At 46.0% G+C, this 22,118-nt stretch overlaps 1 protein-coding gene, 1 long non-coding RNA gene and 1 other non-coding gene across 5 annotated transcripts; 2 read left to right on the top strand and 1 right to left on the bottom strand.

Annotated features, from left to right (window-relative positions):
• The first annotated feature begins 5,779 nt into the window (after positions 1 to 5,779).
• Positions 5,780 to 7,999, top strand: LOC110123370 (uncharacterized). Of its 3 annotated transcripts, none has more exons than XR_011492287.1 (2): positions 5,780 to 6,685; positions 7,178 to 7,999. It is a non-coding gene; the product is annotated as an uncharacterized lncRNA (long non-coding RNA). The 3 variants fall into 3 exon arrangements; XR_002309502.2 differs by having other exon boundaries at positions 5,780 to 6,730; XR_011492286.1 differs by having other exon boundaries at positions 5,780 to 6,961.
• TRNAQ-UUG (transfer RNA glutamine (anticodon UUG)) lies at positions 6,199 to 6,270 on the top strand. The gene has a single exon. It is a non-coding gene; the product is annotated as a tRNA-Gln (tRNA).
• Positions 8,000 to 17,629: 9,630 nt separating the features above from the next.
• On the bottom strand, positions 17,630 to 22,092 carry GNGT2 (G protein subunit gamma transducin 2). Its single transcript, XM_020871252.2, has 3 exons — positions 21,612 to 22,092; positions 19,808 to 19,897; positions 17,630 to 19,383 (listed from the first exon to the last, which is right to left on the bottom strand). The coding sequence occupies exons 2-3, from the start codon at positions 19,889 to 19,891 to the stop codon at positions 19,258 to 19,260; spliced, it is 210 nt and encodes a 69-aa protein (XP_020726911.1). The 5' UTR covers positions 19,892 to 19,897; positions 21,612 to 22,092; the 3' UTR covers positions 17,630 to 19,257.
• Between the last annotated feature and the right edge of the window lie 26 nt (positions 22,093 to 22,118).

Here is a 22,118-nt window from a genome sequence, read left to right as displayed (position 1 = left end):
TCTAATGAGATGGATGAAACTGAAGCTCATTGTACAGAATGAAGTAAGCCAGAAAGATAAAGACCAATACAGTATACTAACACATATATATGGAATTTAGAAAGATGGTAATGATAACCCTATATGCAAAACAGAAAAAGAGACACAGATGTACAGAACAGACTTTCGGACTCTGTGGGAGAAGCCGAGGGTGGGATGTTTCGAGAGAACAGCATCGAAACATGTATATTATCTAGGGTAAAACAGATCACCAGCCCAGGTTGGATGCATGAGACAAGTGCTTGGGCCTGGTGCACTGGGAAGACCCAGAGGGATCGGGTAGAGAGGGAGGGAGGTGGGAGGGGGGATTGGGATGGGGAATACATGTAAATTCATGGCTAATTCATGTCAATGTATGACAAAAACCACTACAATATTTGTAATTAGCCTCCAACTAAAAAAAAAAAAAAATGGGACGGGGGTTTGCCTCCTTTTGGATACTCTCCCTGACTCAGGAAGGTATCTCCCCAACTGTTTTTTGATTATCAATTGACCAACAATATGTACAAGCGACTATAAAGGGGATCTGTGAGAATGCATTTGTCTGCATGTACCAGAAGCTTGACCCAAACTGTCTTAAACTGTCTCATATATAGTTTGAAGCCCAGAGGTGGAGCAGACCACAGGTTTCCTGTCATTGACAGGAATAGGCATTAGGGATTCCAAGCCCTGGCAGTGGAGGGGCACCTTGCTTAGCCCACCTAGCACCGCCCAGAACAATCCAGGTTCTTCTAAGAGAAGTCGCCTTGTCCATTACATTCCTGTTCCCCATCTGAGTGAGCATTGGGCAGGGTGACCTTCCTGAGGCCTCCACAGCCATAACTGCCTACTTCCTGCTAGTGCTGTTCACAAGCCCAGGATTGGCCGCAGGAGTTAAAACACATGAGCTGTTATCAGTCAGATTTTTTTTTAATCAGATTTTTAAGGAAGCGATTGCCAATGAGATCTCATTGGAAATTCCTTTCTTTTATTTCAATCCAGACGTCTTGTCTAGACATAGTCTTGGAAACTGGGAAATCCATTCTGGTAACCACGGGTCTCCACACCTGGCCTTTGCCGTGATGCTATCATCTAAGTTACAGTCATCTAAGGTACAGAGACTGTCGATAATCTCTTCACCCCCAGGTTTTTCCTCTTCATGGGTAGAAAATGTTTAAAGCATTGCAGTGTAGTAGGCTAGGCTTTGCTCCAGTGGGGCTCCTGCTAAGTCTTCTGTCTCTGCTGGTGCTTTCTCCTGGGGTGTAGATTTTAGCTTTTCTAGTCCTAAAGGCTCCACATTACAGGACATCCAGTAAACCTGGATTGCAAGCCACTCTTAGCAAAGCCATAGTATACCTGCTTTAAAACACGCTGCCTCAGCCTAAAACTCCTCTGTATCGTAGGACCATCATGAAGATGGCATGAAATCACCAACACATGCCAACATCCTGTTTTTTTCCTACCATTTGCCATTATTGATATTGATGTTGATATTGATATTGATATCCTACAGTCTTGCTAGGCCCATAGTCTGTGTTCCAGACCCCAGCAACAGTTTCAGGATCAGCTTCCAAGGAAGTCACTGCTGTCTACCCCAGTTTTTCTGCTCAAACCTACACCTAATGTCCTTCACAGTGTTTTTGTCTATACACAGCTCTTTTTCTTAATCCTTTGTCTGGATGCTTCAACCACCTTTCTGTCCTTCAGCCTCCCTGTTCCAGCTTCAGACAAGTCTGCTATATAAAACCTATATCCCTGAAACCTCTTTAAATTTTACCAAGGTATTATCAAAGTTTTCATTATGTAATTGAGTAGTCTGTATAACTGCACAAGCCCCTCTATCCCATGTGCTTGGAAATATCCCTGATCTCTGCATATAAGAACATAGGTACTAATAAAAAGAATAATTTTGACTTGATTGAAACTAAAACCTTCTGCTAAACAAAAGACACTATTTTTCCTTGGTTGTGTGGCCTGTGGGATCTTAGTTCCTTGACCAGGGATCAAACCCAGGCATTCAGCAGTGAAAAGGTGGAGTCTTAACCATTAGACCACCAGAGATTTCCTGAAAAGACATTATTAAGAAAGTAGAAGACAAGCCATAGACTGGAAGAAAAATATCTTCAGTATAAATATTTGACAAAGGATCCAGATACATTATTTTCAAATTGGAAACAACCCAAATGTCCATCAACTGAAAAATGAATGAACAAACTGGTATATTCATAGAATGGAATACTCAGCACTGAAAATCATACTGCTAGTATATAAAATGACATGGATGAATCTTGAAAAAATGTTTAGCAAAAGAAGTGAAGTGAAGTGGTAGTTGCACAGTCGTGTCTGACTCTTTGTGACCCCATGGACTGGGGCCTGCCAGGCTCCTCTATCCATGGAATTCTCCAGGCAAGAATACTGGAGTGGGTTGCCATTTCCTTCTCCAGGGTCTTCCCAACCCAGGAATTGAACCCCGGTCTCCTGCGTTGCAGGCAGATTCTTTACTCTCTGAGCCACCAGAGAAGCTAGACACAAAAGATACTGCAAAACAGTATATGTATACTATAATAATAGGCAAAACTAATTTCTGGTAATAGAAACCAGAGTAGTGATTTCAGTAAAGACTGGAAAAAGGATCAGAGAACTTTCTGGAGTGATGGAAATGCCCTATAGCTTGATCTAGTTGGTGATCACACAAATGTATACATTTGTAAAACATAATCAATTTCTTCAGTTAAGGTATGTGCATTTTCCTTAACATAAATAATATCTCAATAAAATGATTTTTAAAAAGTGAGGTGGAGGGCTTCCCTGGCGGCTCAGTGGTGAAGAATCCACCTGCCAAAGCAAGATACACGTATTCGATCCCTGATCTGGGAAGATCCCACAAGCCACAGAGTGACTAAGCCCATGTACCACCACTTCTGCGCTTGCACTCTAGAGCCAGGGGACCACAACTACTGAAGCCCGCGTGCCCTAGCGCAATAAAGGCCACCACAAAAAGAAGTCCGCACACCACAACTAGAGAGTACCCTCATTTGCTGCAACTAGAGAAAGCCAGCATGCAGCAATGAAGACCCAGGGCAGCCGGAAAAAATGAAGTGGCTCAGATTTCCTCATCAGAGCCTGGGGAATGCCAGGCTCAGAGCAGGGGGCTGGACAGGACGGGTTGGGATGTGGCCAGTGGCGACTCAGGGCATGTCACCCTGCACAAGTCGGCACCGGTGGCTTCCCTGGCATAATCAGGGTTCGCAAGGCAAGATAGTGATTTGTGGCAGATCTCACCTATCCTGGGTGGCCAGGAAAAAAGAGCAAGGCTCATTCTATCCCAGTTAACTGTGAGCATCTGAGCATGGTTACAGGAAACGGACTGAACATAGCCTTGAGAGTGAATATGAACACTTTCCACCTTGACCACTCAAAGCATTATTGTCCCTACTCCATGGTCTGTTCACTTACAGGCTCATAAGAGATGGGAGAGTATCTTTAAAATTCCTAATCCTGGACTTCACCCCTGTTTTCTTAAACCCTGGCCTCATTGTACTTTCTGGGGTACAGTCTGCCCCAGTTCAGCCCTCAGTCACAGGTGCCACAGCTGAAGCTACGCTAACCCCACCTCCAGCAAAGCCCTGAACTCCCCTAGCTCAGGAGCCACCTTGTGGAGTCTTGAGAGTCTATCCTCAAAGATGCCATGAGATGCCATATTTAGGATGTCACACACAGCAGGTTAAAAGAAGCTAGTTATACTGGGCCAGGGAGATTACATGTTGTCTCTGTTATCCTTTATATATATATATATATATATATATATATATATATATGTAAGTGTATAATATTTTAAATATATATGTATTTTAAAAATAAATATATTTTAAAAATATATATAGTGTGTATGTATGTGTGATGCTAAAGGGTCTCTGAACACAAAACTAGATTGTTGTTTCTTCTTCCTAGGTTCCCCTGTGCCCTCTAATGGGGTTCAGGGAATATGTCTGTTAAGACACTAGCCACGCTCAAAGATAAGCAAGTCCCAAGGAATTCATAGCCCGACCAAGGAGGAGAGGGAGGGAAGATGGGAGAGACTGAGCCGCAGAACACAGTTTCTTATAATTCCAATGAGTCATGACAAAGGTTGTAAGAGAGGTGATTCTTTTACATCCCTCGGGAAATGAGAAAGTAGGGCTGGTAAGGTTTTGTTCAAGCTGAGAAAGAAGGTGGAGGGAATTGCAAAAGAAGAACTAGGGACTAGAGTAGGGAGAAGTGGGAATAGGAGGGCAGTGAATCCTTCTCCTTCACACTGGAGAGAGGAACTATGCATATACTTTCAAAGGATATAATCATCACCCTTTAGTAGTTTCTGCCAGAGCTTTTGAAAAATTAATTGCAATACACTTTAGCCTGTACTGAATCCTTGCAAGAAGAAACTAGACAGGAAGGCTGAGGTCCAGAGCTGCCCAAGTCATTTGATGTTAAGTCAAGTTGATATGTCACTCCAGCCTCGAGAGAGGGATACCCTTATCTCACCATAGAAACTCAAGGGGAATTTGGTTATTTCTTCAAAAAGGAACATCATTGATGTTTCTTCTAACAATATATAGAGTTATATGCAAAGAAAAAAAAAAAGAAAAGGAAAGGCCTTCATAAATTTATTCCCAGGAGATAACTGTCATCAGCAGATCTTTTTGGATTTGGACTAAGCAGGTTCTTGACTATATGTAACAGAAAAGGACTCTAGGTACCTTACATAGAAAAGGGGCTTATTAGGAGGACCTTACATAGTTCATAACAGCAGAGGGAAAGCAAACTCAGAAAGATGGGCAAGAATGAAGGGAAACTAGGCAACCAGGAACCTGCCAAAGTCAGGATCCTGGACAATCTACGAAGGATGCCGCGTCTGCTGCCAGTGGATACGGCATGGCTGCCATCACTGCCTCTGAGACCTGGTGTCACAGCCACCACCAGCAGCCAGCTAAGTTCTAAAATGTTCCTGCTTCTGGATTTTAAGTCCAGTTGCCCAGGGTAAGGACACACACTTTCAGTCTGGCAGCCAGGAGCCTGGAGAGTGAGTATGTCTCACAGTTCTGCTGTCAGCCAGTCCCATACAGTGTTGAATCCCTCAAGAAATCATACGACCCAGGGCAAATATTCATTGTATCTGTATGCATTCAGCTTTTCTGTTTGTGTGTGAGATTTTATTACACACACGAATTGGTAAGTAGATTTTTGTTTTGGTTTGTTTAGGACAGTGTATCTTTTCATGCCAATACAATAATTTTTCCCCTAAATTCTTGCACAGTATGTATTGTATAGATATTGTCAACATTTATTTAATCAATTTTCACACGATGGACATTTATTTTTATTCTTTATTATTATAAACCACACAGCTGAGAACATTCTTGACCAACTGGCACTCATCCTAGTGGTCCCTAAGCATAAAGTTCCAAAAGTGAAACTGCTGAGCAAATGGCCTATAAAATTATCTGTCGCCAGATCGACCTTAGGAGACACTATCCATTTACACCTTAACTAAAACTTATAAGAAAGTCCAAAATCGACTGTCTTTCACTGATCTGCTTCTAATTTTGTTAGAAGGAACCATCCACCAAGAGAGGGAAGTGGAAATGAGACGTTCTGTACTAATTTCTTGGCGCTCTAGCCGCGTGGAACGCCAAGGAATCAGGTGCGGCGCACTTCCTGGCAGCGATTCGCGCTCGGGGCACCAGGGCCTTGAACCGCATTCGCCCCACGTGCCAGTCGGCTTCCCTCCCGGCTCCGCCAAGATAACCTATCCAGAGCACCTTTTGCGTAAATAAATAAACAAACAATACGAAGCCCAGAATGGGAGCGCCGAGCCTCCTGCTCGTGAGCTGGAGGTCAGAGCCGGCCCTCTCAGGTCCAGCATTGCTAAGACCGATCCCGTCAGCCTGCCGCATTCCGTGCTTCCCCAAACTCGGTGAGGACCAGGCGACAAGCAATGACACCCCGGGACTGGAAATGTATGGGACGCCGGGGATGCAGAAGCCCTCGCCGCTCCGCTTTGGCCCGCTCCTGCGGCTCGGGGCCCAGAGTCCACAGTTCAGCGCCGGCGGACACTGGGCATCTAATACTGCTTTCCAAAGGCAGACTCACGCGCCCGCTATGTGGCTTGAGAAGACTCCCGGTCGCCTAAAGCAGCCAGCAGGTCCCATGGTGTAATGGTTAGCACTCTGGACTTTGAATCCAGCGATCCGAGTTCAAATCTCGGTGGGACCTCACCAAACCTTTTGGTTCTACAATTCCTATTTTGGAGGCCTCCGGCGGCAGTGGCTATCTCGTGCTGTGCCTTCTCACCAGTGACCTATCGGACCGTGGTTTAGGCTCCCTCGGTCTTTCTCAGGATGCGTTCTTTTCAGGGTCGGCTTGAAGGTTGCCGCACGCATGCGCAAGAGCCCGGGCGGAAAAGTAAGCGTGTCTGTGGTACTCGGAGCGGGGCTTTACCCCGTAAGGACTGCCAAAAGCGCCCGGAGGGTCTCCAGCATCCTGCTTCCGGCGGGGAGCGGCAGCAGGCTTCGGGTCTAGGAGACGCCCCCTGCCCGCGCAAGCTGCCTGGAATCCTTCTTCCCATTGGCTGACGTGCCAAACATTCTGCTCTGATAGCTGGGAACTAAATGGCCCGCGCGAGCCGAGGGTGAGGGAATAATCGGCGTGTGTTTGGGGATCGCTCCGCCCGGAAGTAGGTCTGATACTGAAATGTGTCTGTCTGGATTGTCCGCCACACGGACGGCCGACTTCGAGGTTGTTTGTCTTTCGGTCGGGAAAAAAAAAAAAAAAAATCCCTTAGTCAAGGAATCCGTTCCTCAGTCCGTTTCTGCCGGTCAGGCTATCTGCCGGCGGTTTCTCGTCGTATCGATGGGCTGTTTCTCTCGAGCAGACGATAGGAATCTCCGTGGGATTCACCCACAAGGTTGAGCGAATCTCTTTTGGCGAATTTGTCCAGGGTCGGTATTTGGGTGCTGAGCACGCTCACGTGATTTGCAGGAAAGGTTGTACCTCTGGGATAGCCGCGAAGAGAAGCGAATGGAGTGTTGTCTTCTGGGTTGGTATCGGGTTTTAAGAGCTGTCTGTCTCTCAGGAATGAGTGACGAGGGAGCCCGCTGACGCATTTGTGTTCTCCATACAGGGTGACTGGCACTGTGATTCTGTGGTCTCGCGCCTTGGAGAATGCCATGGAAACAGAATACTCGCTCTGCTCTTCCGTCATCCTGAGCACCCTTCCTCCCCAACCCACCCCACACACTGCTTAAACATTTGAATGGATTTGTGTGTATGGGCGATCCCAGCTTCAAAAATACCTAGGCATGCGAGGTGGGAGGATCTGCACTATCAAATATTAAAGTTTATTATCAACTCTTAAGCTGTAGGAATTAAGACTGTGGTACTAGGGCAGAGAAAGACATACGAATAGGAGAGAATAGAGAGCCCAGATACAGATGCGAACGTACTTGGACAGTGATCTATGATAAATATAGTACAACAGAGCGCTGGGAAAAGGGCCTTTTTTCAATAAATTATTCTGGGGTCATTGAGTGTCCATATGGAAAAATATGAAATCAAATTCCTCCCAGTTTACAATAACACAGCAATACATTCTAGATGAATTATAGACTTTAATGTGGAAAAAAAGCAATAAAAGTTTTGGAATACAACGCAGGGGAATATCTTCATGACCTCAGGGTAGAGAAAGTCTTCTTAAGACACAAAAGATTCTAAAATCTTGATATATGTCACCATATTAATATGATATTCTATGTTCTTATCAAAAGACCCCAATAAGGAAGTGAAAAATTAAGCCATAGAAAAGGAAAATATATTTGTAATGCATAACTGACAATTTGTATCTAGAGTATATTAAAAACTCCTAAAATTCAATAAGAAAAAAAGAAACCTAATGGAAAATTACAAAGACTTGAACTGGCACTTCATTAAAAAAAAAAAAAAGAAATCCAAAATAATCGATACATATGAGAAGATGGAACACATCAATCATCAAGAAAATGCAAATTAAAAGCCCAGTGAGATACTATTACACACCTACCAGATTGACTATGCTGAATGCTGGGTTTCCCTGGTGGCTAAGTGGCAAAGAATCTGCTGCCTGCAATGCGGGAGACCAGAGTTCGATCACTGGGTTGGGAAGATGCCCTGGAGGAGGGCATGGCAACCCACTCCAGTATTCTTGCCGGAAGTTGGACATGACTGAGCAACTAAGCATACAGCACATGCTGAATGTTAACTGAGATTATGGAATACTGTGAATTCTCAGACGAGTAAGTTGGTGAGAAGTTGAAGATATCATACCCTATAATCTGGCAATTTTACTTGTGTGTGTGTGTTAAGTCGCTTCAGTTGTGTCTGATTCTTTGTGACCCTATGGACTGTAGCCACCTCAGGGGGCTCCTCAGTCTGTGGGATTCTTCAGGTAAGGATACTGGCATGTGTTACACCAGGGGATCTTCCCAACCCAGGGATCAAACCTGAGTCTCTTACGTCTCCTGCATTGGCAGGCGAGTTCTTTATCACTAGTGCCACCTGGGAAGCCCAGTTCTACTCCTGAAAGAAATGAAGGTCTCTCAGTCGTGTCCAACTCTTTGTGACCGCATGAACTCTAGCCTTGCAGGGTCTTCTGTTCATAGAATTCTCCAGGCAAGAATACTAGAGTGGGAAGCTGTTCCCGTCTCCAGGGGATCTTCCCAACCCAGGCATCGAACCCAGGTCTCCCAATTTTCAGGTGGATTCTTTACCATCTGTGCCACCAGGGAAGGCCTAGACAGTGTATTTATTCCAAGACAGCGTATTAAAATGCAGACATCACTTTGCCTACAAAGGTCTGTATAGTCAAAGCTATGGTTTTTCCTGTAGTCATCTATGGATGTGAGAGTTGGCCCATAAAGAAGGCTGAACATGGAAGAATCGATGCTTTCAAATAGTGATGCTGGAGAAGACTCTTGAGAGTCCCTTGGACAGCAAGATCAAATCAATCAATCCTAAAGGAAATCAACCTTGAATGTTCATTGGAAGGACTGATGCTGAAGCTGAAACTCCCAATACTTGATACGAAGAGCCAAGTCATTGGAAAAGTCCCTGATGCTGGGAAAGATTGAGGGCAGGAGGAGAAGGGGACGACAGAGAATGAGATGGTAGGATGGCATCACTGACTCAATGGACATGAGTTTGAGCAAACTCCAGGAGATGGTGAAGGACATGGAAGTATAGCATGCTGCAGTCCATGGGGTAACAAAGAATCATACACCACTTAGTGACTGAACAACAACATATAGCCACAGAAATGTTTGCTTCTGTGCACTTAGAGACATGTGTAAGAGTGTTTTTGTCAACATAATAGCCAAAAATTGGAACTCAAATGTCCACCTACAGTAGAATGGATGAATAATTTGCAGTAAGGCCACACATCACACAGCAACAAAACAAATGGACAACTCCATGCTACAAAAGCAGATAGGTAGGAAAGGATAAATAATGAATTATTCCATTTGTTTAAAATTTCTAAATAGGAAAACTTTTTTATTGTCTAGAGCTGCAAACTTAAATAGTAAAATTATCCAGCAAAGCAAAGAGGTAATTCACATGTAAGTGAGGGTATGGAATATTTTGGGGAAGAGAGAGGGCTGTGGTCTTCCAGGGGTACTGATACTATTGTATTTTTTGTCCTTGGGTGGAAGTTACATAAATTGTTCACTTACAAATTTTTGTTAATAGGCACATTATGTTGTATGCACTATTCTGAACCTGTGTTATATTTCTCAGTTTAAAAAGTAAAAAAGTTCGAGAAGGAAATGGTAACCCACTGCAGTATTCTTGCCTGGAAAAATCCATTGACAGAGGAGTCTGGTGGGCTGAAGTCGATGGGATTACATGACTGAGCATGTGTGCACGAGGTTGGAGATGGGTTGGTAGCAATAAACTGATAGAACTAAAAAAATAAAATAAAAAGTCAAAAAGTGATAAACAACAAAGTCCTACTGTATAGCACAGGGACCTATAGTCAATATTCTGTGATAGGGGCTTCCCTGGTGGCTCAGTGGTAAAGAATCCTCCTGCCAATTCAGGAGATATGGGTTTGATCCCTGATCTGGGAAGATCCCATATGCCGTGGAGCAACTAAGCCCGTGTGGCACAGCTATTGAGCCTTTAACTCTAGAGCCCCAGAACAGCAACTACTGAGACCACACGCCACCTCAACAAGAGAGGCCACCACAATGAGCAGCCCACACAGTGCACCTAGAGAGTAGCTCCCACTTGCAGCAACTAGAGAAAAGCCTGTGCAGCAATGAAGACCAAAGATAAAGACCAAAGCACAGCCAAAGATAAATAAAATTATTTTTAAAAATGTGTCCTGTGATAAACCATAGTGGAAAATAATATGAAAAAGAATGTATTAGTATATATGTGTGTAACTAAATCACTTTGCTATACAGCAGAAATTAACATTGTAAATCAACTGTACTTCAATAAAATAGATTAAAAAACAAGACAATACTCCAGTATTCTTGCCTGTAAAAGTCCATGGACAGAGGAGTCTGGCGGGCTGAAGTCCATGGGATTATATGACTGAGCATGTGTGCACAAGGGTGAAGGGAGATGGGTTGGTAGTAATAAAGTGGTAGAACTAAAAAAAAAAAAAAAAAAGACAATAAACAAAAAAGTCAAAAAGTACCTGCCTAGAGACATGTTTCTGCCCTGGTCATAGATGAGGAATCTGAGATCAAATTTTGTCCACACACACACACAAAAAAACCACAACAAAGTTTGTCCGCAGAGAGGGAGTCAGGATAAAGCTCCTCGGTTCTGAGCCATCTGAACCACATTCAGAGGATCGGGTTTGATTCTAGGGATCACACAAAAGCACTGATAAATTTCATCCTGCTGCTAACTGCGTGACTGCATTTGGGTAAGAAGTTTAAATGCTCTGAAATGGTAACTCTGTGTGGTGGTAAATGTGTTAACTAAATTATTGTGGTAATCATCTGGCAGTATATAATGTATAAAATCATTACTGTTGTACACCTAAAACTTATACATTGTTATATTTCAATTATATCTCAATAAAGCTGGAAACAATATTCTGTGCCTCATCTGTAAAAGGATAATAACAGTACCTTTTACCTAGCAGTGCTGTGAGAGTTAGTAAAATCGTAAGCAAAAAGCTCTTTTCTCTGTGTCCCATCCACGATAGATTTAGTAATGATAACTGCTAGACAGATAACCAGAATAATAAAAACTCAGACTCTTGAGAAAAGAATAAATGCTCATTATGGGAAGGAAAATAAAATTTACAGGACACTTGTCAGTTGTCAGTTTATTTGCCTAGTTATTCCTAGTCTTGGTTGTAACAGAGGCAGAGAATGAGCACTCACGGGTGGAAGTTAAAGGGACAAATGGGAAGAACTTTTTAACAATCTGAGCTGTCCATCAATGGAACAGGCTTGAGAAATTTTGAGCTTTTGGTGCCTGGAAGCCTGGAATCAGGGAGCTCAAGGTCTTTGTCTCAGGGGTGTAGGATGATCCTGCCCTGAGATAGAGGTACCCTGCCTCCACCCTGAGGTTTGATTCTGCTGTGAATCCTTGAGCCCACTCAGGACTTATTCACCAGGGTCTATCTCATCACTTCTTTGGCGACTTTCACCATTTTTCTGTTTGTACCAAGATGCTCAGTAAGGTGTTTTATATTGCCAACCAGTTCACACATACACGAAGCTGAAATAGAAGTTTGAGAAACAATATTTACCTTTATTCCATGTAAAAGTACACTCATATTTTCTGTGGTTTTTGTTTTTTTAACTGATCACTATCTACTAAGTTGCTATCACAAGTACTCACTAATGGTTCTGAACCCACCGCCATCCCCTCTTCCTTCCTCTACTAGCTCAGCTTCACTGAGACAACCCCACCCCCTGCCCCACATTTCCTTCCGTTTCCAGTCCCAATATCTGAGGGGAGAACTTTTCTCTCCACCTCTCAAACAGTCTGAGGAGCCCTTCCCCCTGGTTTTATTCCTGTGAAGGGCCCCTAAGGACAGCATTGTCTGGAATATATCGCCCACAGGATGTCCTTGCCTGGAGTGGTCAGCAGAGAGACCAGCAGAGCTTCAGGACCTCCAGGGAAGTCAGGTCTGTGCCTAGCCCGGCCTCTTCCTTATGCTAGATGCCCAGGGCTGTCCATTCATTATCTTGTTTATTCATTTGTACATGACATAGTGTGTACTCAACACACAATGCCTGGCCCATAGTAAGCCTATAAAGTAGAACCACGCAGTTATTCCACACCCACTCGTTGAGCACCTACTATGTTCTAGGTGCTAGAAAACACAAAAGTCAAAGACTTGATACCCGCCCTCAAGGAGCTTGAAACTTGACTAATAAATGGAAGACTAAAAGAGAGTGTAAAATGAGGGACTTTGCTGGTGGACCAGTGGCTAAGACTCCCTGCTCGCAAAGCATGGAGCCTGGGTTCAATCTCTGGTCAGGCAACTAGATCCCACATGCCACAACTAAAGATCAAAGATATTGCATGTCACAACTAAGACCTGGCACAGCCAAATAAATAAAGTTTTAAAAAATAAAAATATAAAAGAGAGTAAAATGAAAGATTATAGGCTTGGGGGTACATGTGGACACAAAAGTAAATGAAATCCATCTAGGTAAGGTTGAAAACAGAGAAATCTAGACCAAAGCTCAGAACAGTATTGTGAGTGCTACCATTTGTGTAAGAAGGGGTAGAATGTTTGTGTGTGTTGGCTTGCATATGCATAAAAGATCTCTAAGAGTGCACTTGATAAGTGGGTAACATTGGTTTCTCCAGGAAAGAGTCTAGGAGAAAAGGAGGGAGGGATTGTTCATAGCATGCCTTTTATACCTCTCAGATTCTACACTACCTAATTTTCTCTTTTTTCTTTGGTCATGCCACATGGCATGTGGGATCTTAGTTCCCCTACCAGGGAGGGAACGCATGCCCCTGCAGGAGGAGCACGAAGTCCTAACTGAAACCATTTACCTCAGATTGGGACTTCATCCCATGTGCCGGTACTTGAACCCAGCCAAAACCTAGTCTAACGCTCGAACTGAGGAGGCCAGGACTCAAATCTAGCCGAAACACTGCTTGGGACTTGAACCTGTGATCTTTTCATCAGAGTCACTCACTTGGTGTCTGGACTTTCTGAGGCTCAGGTTCTTTGTATCTCATTGCAGAAAGAACTGTGAGTGACAAAGCGATAGGTAAGAAGTGGATTTTACTCAGAGAGAAACACTCTCCACAGACAGTCTGTGAGCCGTCGCAGAGGGTGGGTGCAGTAGCCCTGAAATGTGGTGTGGTTAGTTATCATGGGCTGGGTAATTTCATAGGCTAATGAGTGGAAGAATTATTCCACTTTGGGGAAGGGGCAGGGATTTCCAGGTGTCGAGCCACTGCCCACTTTTTGGTCCTTGATGGATGGCCTTGGAACTGTCATGGTGCCTCTGGGTGTGTCGTTTAGCTTGCTGCTGCGTTACAATGAGCACATACTGAGGATCAAGATTTAGTTAAGTTGACTCGTCTGCCATCTTGGACCCATTTGGTTAACCCATAATTAATTTATGATGTGTCTCTGGGCTATGTCATTCTTTCAAAGGTTGTACCCACCCCCCCTCCTCTCCTCTTTCATAACTGCTGGAGAGAATTCCATGAACTACCTAATTTTGAATGACTTATTCATTCAGTCATAAAGGAGAGATTATGGGAAAGCAGTGTGACTCTCTCCGAATCAGCTGGATACAGACAGTATCTCAAGCACAGCAGGAGCTGGTGGAGGAATTAAGAAAAGCTCCACTGATGGAGCCCGGGGGACAGGTGGGGGGAGCTGTGGGGAGAGCTGACTCCTCAAGGGTAAGCAGGACCCTCCTCCCCAACCCTGTGGTGTGGGACAGGCCTGGGCGCTAACCCACAAGTCTTGGCTTGGTTTTACAGGAGGTAAGCAAGGCAGCCACAGAGAAACGCAGCAGCCTAGGGGTGGGGGTGGAGGGCACAGGGTGAGGGTAGCTCTGTGCGAGGCTGTTGGAGCAAAGAGATAAACAGAGGAATGTGTGAGGGAGGTAGAAGGTAGACTCTTAAAGAATTTGCATCTGGTTAGACAGCATGGGGAGCAGGCAGTCTGCAGCTCTTCTAGGCCTTTCTCTCCTCTCTTGGCCTCTCTGCTTTGTGTCCTCAGCTCTGATGCTGCAGGTGATGTCATCCACTTCACCCATTTCCGTGGTCTGATAGAGAAAATTCAGAGGGGCCAAGGGGATGCTGAGAACCTACCGCAGAGTCGCCTCCACTACCGGCCGGCCTCCGGCTTCTAACCCTCAGAGATGGTGAAGGAGGGCCAGGAGTATGAGCGTTTCAACTCTATTTTAAACCCTACTTTAAACCTTGCTCCTGGATAAGCATCCTGCCTTCTCCACTAGGCGGAGGCCTCAGTCTCCCCACACAGAACTGGACATGTAATCTGTGGGTCCAAGACAGAATGAAAGTGTAGGACCTGCAGTCAAAAATTAAGAATTTCGAGATGGAGGCAGCAGAGTGTTAAACCAAGCAAGGGCCTTCCTAAGCAGGAGGCCCTGTGTGGTGGCTCAGGTGGAATAATACACCCACAAAGCTGGTCTAAAAAAAAAAAAAAAAGCTGGTCTAGTCTCTGGGCCTTAGGTTCAGGTGGGGAACTGGTAGGAGGCAGCAGGGGCTTTGACTAACTTTCCCAAAGGCCCTGAGGTCCAGATTGGGTAATCGCCCTCTGCCTGAGGCCCCAACATGCCAAGCAGATAAGACCCCACCCCACTCCACTCTCTAGGGGTGCAGGAGTGACGTCCAGAAGACAGAATTCAGGGGTGAGGTGAAGCTGCCTGATCCACTAGGCAGGATTTCAAGCTGCAGGCAGCCCTGGGAGCTGAGTCCAGAATGAACTATCATCTGTCCCCTCTTCCCCTCTCCTCCTTCTGATGCCTGGGAATCCCATTCTGGGAGCCTCTGGTGAATGTGCAGTGTGGAAGAAATGTGATAGAGAATTTGAAACTTGGGAATCATTCAACTTGATGTTAGCTGACCTAGAAATCAGGAGTTCAAGGGCATCCCTCCTGCCCCTTTTCCTGGCTTGGCATCATTTTACTCCTCGGAGTCCTCAGAGTTTCAGTGATTCCATCTCTGCTTGGAGTCCTTACATCTCTGACCCACCCTGCTTGGCTTTTTCACTACCCTCTTCCTCCATTTCAGTGAAGCAAAGGTCCCTAGGGTTTTGCTGGTCTCATCACGTGTCCATCATCAGGACGCTGGTGGGCTCACAGAGTGAGGACTGGTCTGGTGAAGGCCCAGTTTGGTGTCATCGTGTTCCAAAGATGGGCTGTGAAGAAGGCTCCTGGATGTGCTCTGACCTGAACCAGGAACAACATCCATTGGGGGCTTCCTTTCAGCCAAAAGGCTCAGGAATCTGTGGGATGGAACTGGAGAGGGGTGGCTCAGATTACTTCAATGACCCACCCTCAGAACACCAAATTCTCCTCTGCTGAACTTCCTAATATGAAGGAAGGAATGCTGCCACCAGTGCACAAAATACTAATTCCTTCCAAGTGAAAGCTGGGATTGCCCTCAGCCACTAGGAAAACAGACAGAAAAGGGAGTCAGGGTGTTGGGCCTATCACTGATCTTGAGGTCCTATGATTGTCACCATATCTTAGGGGGTCAGAAGGGTATAGGTGGAATCAAGAGAACCCCTGGAGCAGTGAGCCCTGAGTAAAGATATAAGAAGATAGGTAGGGAGTCTCCAGAGAAAGAGAACCAGGGATGGCTGCCTTGACATAAGAGAAGCCTGAGCTTTTTGGCCTGAGCTATTTTGTGATCTAAACCTGGTCACAGTGCTTGCCTTTGGACAGGTCTCATGAATTATGTATCTTAAGGGAACAGAAGAAAGCAAAAACAAATGACTATTATCGGGCTAGACAAGTCACCATAGTAAAGATAATATATCAGTTGTAAAGATTTCCAGGTCTGTTTCACTGGTAAAAATTAGCCTGAAGTGCTCAACCACCAGATCAACTGGAACCTAAGAGGTGATGTTGTTGACATTTTCTGACCCTTGTGACTTCAATTAACTCAGGCTTGGATTTTTGTGGATACTTCGTGAATGTGCATGTATCCTTAGTTTAAAAATTCTCCAATTTCTGTTTTGGAAAAGATCCCTGATGTTCTCTTTTACTGTGCTGTAATGAATAAATCCTTCTCCTGCTCTTTGGTTTAGTTATGTCTTTTAGCTTGACCAAGAAGTGGACTGGGTTTTTTTTGGGTAACACAGGCTAGCAGAAGAAACCACTGCACTACCTGGATCCTCAATAAGGTTCAGAGTCCTGAGGAATGAAGGTTGAAATCAGCCCCTGAACCAAGAACTCCAACCAAGAAGGAGGCTATAGTTGATGATCTACACCCATGTGACTGTAGCCCCCATCTGTTTTTCCCTTCTTACTGGAATATTAACATTTCCTCATTTAAAAAAATTAGAAGATGTATTGTATTTAAATATTTTCTCTTTCTTGCCTCTCTTCTTTTCCTGCTCTTGGACAGAGTGTATTGGAGTGGCTGCATTTATTATTGAGGTTGCAGAATGGTGAAGCAGGGTTACTGTGGAATTGGTAAAGGAGTGGACAGTCCCTGGGAGACCCTGAATTCTGACCAGTGGCCCATGAGCTTACTGGTAGGAGCAGGACAAGCCCGGGGCTGTGGCCCCCTGGGTAGGGCCTGAGGGAGTGTGCAGCTCTGAATCAGATGCGCGTATTATGTTAGGTTTGTTTGCAGATACTTGCTTTCAATCCTCTCGCTCACCCCCCAAGCTAGAAACTTGTTGGTATCCTTGACCACTTCTTGTCCCTTGCCCATCACTTAATGAGATGTCAAGATCTGAAAACTTCATTTCCCAAAGAACCCTTCACCCCACCTTCCCCTCTAAACTTACAGCCTCTGCCCTAACCCATGTCTCCCCGCAGCTCACAATCATCTCCTTAATTCTCTCTCTGAATCCACTTTCCCCTCTCAATCTTGTCAAAAGCCTTGTCAAAACCCTTCTAAATGCAAATATTACCAATTCATTCCCAGCAGATATGGTGGTTTAGTATCACAAACAAAACTCTCTGATCACCTGCAACTCCACCTCTCTAGCAGCAGATCCTAAATATCTAGGCCTTTCCCTTGACATTCCAACAACTCTGACCTGATGAGTGTTTGCATTCAAACCTTTGTTCTTTTCTTCTTCTCTTCATCTTTTCTTCCCTTAATAATGTCCCTTCAGCCAGATTTATATCACCCATTTACACCTTAATCCTGTAGGACTCAGCTGCAAACATCACCTCCTTTTTGAGGCCTTTCCTGTCCTCTCGATCTCAGGTGGCCTTGGCCTACAGCGGCCTGAAGCAGGGTTTCAGCTCCCAGCCAGAGACTGAGGTCAGGCAGTGGCAGTGAGAGCGCTAAATCCTGGCTACTAGACCACCAAAAACCAGTGGCCAGTGACAAGACCCTGGCCCATCAGCTGTGTAGAAATGAGTTTCCACATAGAGATGGAAAGTAGTGAAACAATTAGTGTTTATTAGGAGGAAAAAAGACTAGAGTACATGTGGACAGACACATGGTGGGCTCAGAGAGAGAGTCACACCACTGTGGTAGTTTAGTCACTTATGAGGCATTTCTTTCGGGTTTCCTTTGGCCGGTCATATTGCTTTGCCTTGTTCTGAGTCTGTAGTTGGTATATCTCGCGTCCTCCCATGTGTGTATGGGCATCTTTTAGCCAAGGTAGATTTTAGTGAAGAGGCCTATGGGTGGTTGCATCACTTACTATGAGGTGATGCCCCCTCTCTTTTGACCTCCCAAGGAGCCTTTATATGCATGTGTAGGCTGGGAGGTCTCCTTAATTTCAAGAATGAGGAATATGTGGTCTTTTATCTCCTATCTGGGCAGGACCCGGCCTCCTCTATCATCCTGCATTTATGGAGTTTCTGCTATTATGGAATTCCCGTCCACAGGGGAGAAACTGTTCAGCCTGGGGCCCGTCTATCTCACTCTCTCCCAGGATGCAATGCAGCCATGCAGCTGGATTCTGTACTCTATGTCCCCCTCATACTCCGCACAGACTTCTCTGACATTGCACTGAACACGTTGTATCATGAATGTCTGTCTATGGCTTCTGTAGACGGTAATCTTCTTGCTAACAAGGCCTAGGAATTAGTCTTTCAGCCCTAAGCAGGATCCTCCCTCCCTCATGCTAATCAAAGCCTGGCCTTCTGCTTTCTTTATCTGCTGATAAATACCTCCATCAGCTCTCTGTTGCAATGAGAATAAAAAAGAAAGTTCTTACTTGAGCTCACACCAACGTCCTTTAGATTTGACTTCATCTTCCTCTCCAGCCCCATGTTTTACCCCTGCTGGGTTTGTCCTCACCCTCCCCTCCCAACTGTCTGCAACAGTTCACTTTGACCTTGTTCATTGCCCTAAATGTCCCCGTGTCCCCCTGCTGTGTGTTCCTACACCAGCCTTGACTCCCTCTTTGCCACTATAGCACTTACTGATTTAATTGTAACTGGTTCGTGTCTTCTCTGCTAGATTCCATGACAATAAGAGCCACTTGAATTTTGCTCCCTCTTCTATCCTAGCCCAGCATGGAACAGACACTCAGTAATATTCAATAAATCATGACATCATGACTTTACAAGCTCTTTTTGTCACCAGGCCATCTCGGGTTATCTAAATGACTGGGAGGAGTTCCACAGGACCAGACATGAGGTGGGGGGCAAAGGACCCCCCCAGCTTCAATCCTCAACCCAGAAGCTCTGGATGGAAATGCTGGTTTCTAGGTAGTCAGCAGAGGGGGGAATAGAAAGAGTTTTAAGGAGAATTAACTGTTTCCCAAGGTCTGTCCGGGCTCTCAGGGAATTGCATCCTGAGCCAGGGAGGCTCTCCTGGGAGCACTTCCAGGTGGGGTCAGCAGTGACCCAGCAGGTGATGGAGGTAATGGGAGAGAAGAGTTCACAGTGGAACAGGGGAATGGATTCACGATGAGTGCAGCGGGGCATCTTGACTCATCCTGTGACTAAGAGAGAGTGAACATCCACCGGTTCCCTGCACATCCCAGGGTACTGGGTTCTGGTGGGGAGAGGGCTGAGGAGGGGCAGGCATTCAGGGTGAGGGGCTCCAGCACCATCAGCTTATCATACAACCGCCTTTTTCCTTGAAGGGATTCTTGTCCTCAGGGATGCCTTTAAGAAGAGGGTCGTTTCCTGCTTCGGCCTCCACATAATCCTTGATTTCCTTTCCTGTTTTGGAAATCTGGGAGAAAGCAGAGTGTGGTTCTAGCCCTTTTCTGTTGCTCAGGATTCATGATTTGCTCAGTCCCAAGAAAACAGGTTTCTGAGCAGGGTGGGGATAGAGGCCGGAGAGGAGAAAGGTGAGAGGCACAGAACCAGAAAGCCTGACTCTTACCCACGAGGGATATTTGGCCAGGCCCAGTCCAGGGGCCGAGCTGGGCACACCAGGCCCTCCAGGCTCTGAGGTTCTCTCTTGGGCACCTTTGTGGGATCAAACCCTGCCTCCTCCCACTTCGAGCCCATTCCAGAGGCACCTTTTGCTCTTTTTACTGCCCTGGACAGGTCCCATCACCCTGCTGTTCATCACGCCTTCTGTTGCGTCCTGTCTCCATGAGGACCAGAAAGGGATAGAGGAGAGGTAGCAGGGGATGAAAGAGGAGGCTCACCAGAGCTCTTGGGTTCTTCACTTCCTTCTTCAGCTGCTCTATCTCCATCTTTAAGAGCTCCTTCTCGCTGAGCTCCTGGGCCATCCTGCCCTGGAAAGCATCCACAGCCAGGACTGTAAATCCCCTGGGCACCCCCAGCTCCTCTTCTGTACTCTCCCCATACCTCAACGTCTAACCTCTTCCCTGCTCACCATATACTCTCATCGCTCACCACGGACTCACTGCAGCCCTTGCCCCTACCCCACTGTGAGCTAGGCTCAGGAGGAGAGGATGGGGGAGGCACACACAGTCTTTGCCCTTAGATAAGATCTGTCAATGGAGAAAATGGGGATCGGAGCATGGAGAAGGGAGAGAAGAGCAGTTTCTTTCAGTGAGACAGATTTGGGAAGCAAAGTTATTGTTGCACCTAACAACACAGGTAGTTCATTAGGTGGTTTTCAGGAAAATTCAGGTCCTGTCAGAAGAAAGACTACCCTAGTGATTAAGAGAAAGGCTCTGCAGTCTGCCAGACTCCAATTCCAACTGTGACTTGGCAGCTTCCAAGCTGTTGCTCATCCTCCTTCAACCTTAGTTGCTCATCCTCCTTCAACCTTCGTTTCCCCATCTGCAAAGTGGTATAATAATGGTACCTACCTTATATGATTATTGTGAGGATTAAGAAAATAATAATAATGTATGTAGAATATTTTAACACACTGCCTGACACATAATAAACACATCATTATCACTACCACAGGGTTATCAGGAAGGCCTGCCTGGTGCCTAACCTCAATAATTCTAAGACTAGATCCCAGTCCAGTGCAACCTCAGCCCCTCTCACCTGCCAAGAAAGAGCGTGCACTTCAGGACCCAGACAAAGGCGTTTGAACCTCCTAACTCCTCATCAGCTGAAAGTCTTTAGACAAAGCAGATGGTCTGGAAGCCCAAATCTCTGATGCCTAAGCTGATCATAGGCTCAAGGTTCTAAGCCCATCCAGCAGCTTGAGCCTTCCAGACTACCACCACTGCAGGCAACCTGCCCCGCCCCCCCGCCCCCCCAAATCAGCCCGTTTCCTATAGTGACCCCTCTGGCTTAGAGCCCATTTCCCCGTTCTTACCCTCCAGCCCTGCCTGCTCCCCTTCCCCAGTCTTTTCTCCCAAGCCCTCTCCTCCCTTACATCTGAGCCTGCCCTGAGGCTATTTCCAATGAGGCAAGTCCTACACCTGCTCCTAACTTCTCTCATCCCAGAAGCCTTTTTGTGTCCCTCACTCAAGCCCCACCATTTCACCTTACAAGGTTCTCCGAGCTCAAATTTCATTCACTCATTCCATGAAAATGTACTCAGGCTGCTATGCCCGTCAGCTAGGGGCCACGGCCACCGCCAACACCTGTGTCCGTGCTTCTTGTCTCCATGCCTCCCTCTAAGCCCGGCATACATGTCTCCCTCAGCAGTCCCTGAGCACAGGGCTCACATCCTGATCTCTCTCTTGGTCTCCTCCCAGGACCACCCAAGGGCTATGCCATTTAACAGTCACTGAGCTTCTGCTCAGCCTGACGCCTGTCCAGTAACAAGGGACCCTCTCAAAGAACAGATTTTAAGGGACCAATGTGGTCAGTGAGGGATTGTTTTATTTTTCTGACTTTAGAATGACAGACTCCCCAGTGAGAGGGGCGGGGAGGAGGCCCAGAGTCCCCCCTAACTTCACTTACTCCAGGAATCAAGTTCCATTGACAGCTCTGAGCTCTAAGAGTTTGAGATCAGGACAGGACCCCGGACATCATCCAGTCTGAGTCTCTTGTGAATTCAGGAAATGGAGCACATACCTCCTGAAGCAGGCTCGGTGCTCTGGCCACAGTTGCTTCCTATGACTGACGTGTTAATCTGGAATTTAAACCTGGTGCTTCTCAAAGCCAAGTCCTTCCTGTTGTCTAATCTCAGTCCCTTACACTCCACTTGGAAAATTTCATCTTGTCTTGCCTCCACCAAGCACAGAGCATGTATGTACACCAGATCTTCATTGCAGGTAACCCTTCGGAGACTTGATAACACTTCTCAGGGGACCTCTGGTTGTGTCTTCTCAGTGTCCTGCCTGGTTCCTCTGGCTGCTGCATCGGCCGTTTTCCATTGTTGCGGCACCACCGCCCTATGGGCCCCCAGCATGACCCGTCTCCATATCCTCTCCACCCTCCAGTCCCCTGTCTCTTGGTGACTCATCCCAAGCTTCCCAAGGAAACCCCCACCCTCTGCCCTTTCCTCCCCTTCCATGAGTGGAAAATCCATCTCCACCTCCCAGAGCAGGCCAGCCCCCTTCCTCCTGTCTCCCACCCCAG

This window comes from Odocoileus virginianus, chromosome 17, assembly GCF_023699985.2.
Source record: "Odocoileus virginianus isolate 20LAN1187 ecotype Illinois chromosome 17, Ovbor_1.2, whole genome shotgun sequence".
Lineage (NCBI taxonomy): Eukaryota > Metazoa > Chordata > Mammalia > Artiodactyla > Cervidae > Odocoileus > Odocoileus virginianus.
The sequence above is the reverse complement of the archived record's forward strand: the minus strand, read 5'-3'. Positions and strand labels throughout refer to the sequence as shown.